Source organism: Austrofundulus limnaeus, unplaced genomic scaffold (genome assembly GCF_001266775.1).
Source record: "Austrofundulus limnaeus strain Quisiro unplaced genomic scaffold, Austrofundulus_limnaeus-1.0 Scaffold4041, whole genome shotgun sequence".
In the NCBI taxonomy this organism is placed as follows: domain Eukaryota; kingdom Metazoa; phylum Chordata; class Actinopteri; order Cyprinodontiformes; family Rivulidae; genus Austrofundulus; species Austrofundulus limnaeus.
The window spans coordinates 1,455-2,899 of NW_013956443.1; the positions used below are offsets into that span (position 1 = coordinate 1,455).

General features: G+C 47.1%; 1 protein-coding gene across 1 annotated transcript; it reads left to right on the forward strand.

Moving 5' to 3' along the window:
* Positions 1-82: 82 nt before the first annotated feature.
* LOC106512055 (protein spinster homolog 1) lies at positions 83-1,287 on the forward strand (the record flags this gene model as incomplete). The annotated part of the gene is given in 4 exon segments (XM_014000753.1): positions 83-148; positions 272-370; positions 473-641; positions 820-1,287. Coding segments are annotated over 4 exon segments (405 nt in total), but the record flags the coding sequence as incomplete, so codon positions are not given.
* Between the last annotated feature and the right edge of the window lie 158 nt (positions 1,288-1,445).

Here is a 1,445-nt window from a genome sequence, read left to right on the forward strand (position 1 = left end):
GTCCAGTCCCAGTCCAGTCCCAGTCCAGTCTTGTCCAGTCTGTATGAGACGGTCCTGAGACAAATGTCCTCTGTGTCCTCAGTTCTTTATTTTCTTCGGGAACACCTTCCTGTCCATGAACTGGGCCATCGTTGCTGACATCCTGCTGGTGAGGAACTCAAACTCTTTCCTGTCTCCTTCAGGATCTGACTCAGAACCACAGACCGGATCCAGACTGGTTCTGGGTCGATGGGTCTGTGGTCCAAATCATGATCTGTGACTCTGTTTTCAGTACGTGGTGGTCCCGACCCGGCGCTCCACGGCCGAGGCTCTGCAGATCGTGGTGTCTCACCTGCTGGGGGACGCAGGAAGTCCACTGCTGATCGGAAAGGTGGGTCCTGATCCAGAACTGACCCAGAACTGAAGCTCAGGAAGCTCCGCCTCTATAAAGCCATCTGATTGGCTGCAGCTAACGTCCTGTCTTGTGTCTCAGGTCTCAGACTCAATGAGGAGGACGGACTCGTTCCTGTGGCAGTTCCGCTCCCTGCAGCTCTCACTGATGCTCTGCTCCTTCGTGGCCGTGGTGGGCGGAGCCTTCTTCCTCGCCACAGCCATCTTCATCGAAAAAGACCGCAGTCGAGCCGAGAGCTACGTCCCCTCAGGTGAGACACACCTGACTGTCCTTTGTCCCACCTTTAACCATGAATGAAGACCAAGTCCAAAATAAATGATGTTGACCTTTATTTTGAAACTCTGTGTTGGTCTCTTCCTGTTTCCTGTTTAATTCAGACCCAACCTGCTGATGAGTAAACAAACTGTTGTTGTTGTTTGTGTTTACAGCTGATGAGCCCATTGTTGTGCCCAAAAGTGGACGGTCCACCCAGGTCTCTGTGTCCAGTGTTCTGATCTGACCCGTCCTCCTGAGGTCCGACTGGACCGGCAGCCCGCTTTAATCTGGACCCACTTTAATCTGGACCCGCTTCAGGCTGGACCCACTTTAATCTGGACCCACTTTAATCTGGACCCGCTTCAGGCTGGACCCACTTTAATCTGGACCCACTGTAGAAACTATTTTTCTGTTTTAAAGGCTTCATGACCAGAAAACCTGCAGATCTGTTTTTATCAGCTGATGTGGACTCTGTGGTCCAGATGGACCAGCTGATGTGGACTCTGTGGTCCAGATGGACCAGCTGATGTGGACTCTGTGGTCCAGATGGACCAGCTGATGTGGACTCTGTGGTCAGAGGAAATAAAGTGTTTTATAACTTTATTAATCACTTATTAAACTCATGTTTGAAACAGTTTTAAGTTTGTTTAAAACTTTACTTCCTGTTTGACCTGAAACTTCATTTATTTAAAAACTAAATGTTTTTAATTCAATGTTTGGTTCAAATTATTTTACTTTATTTGTAAACAAATAAATATATTAAATGTTTGTGTTTTGATTTTATAAATAAATTTAAATT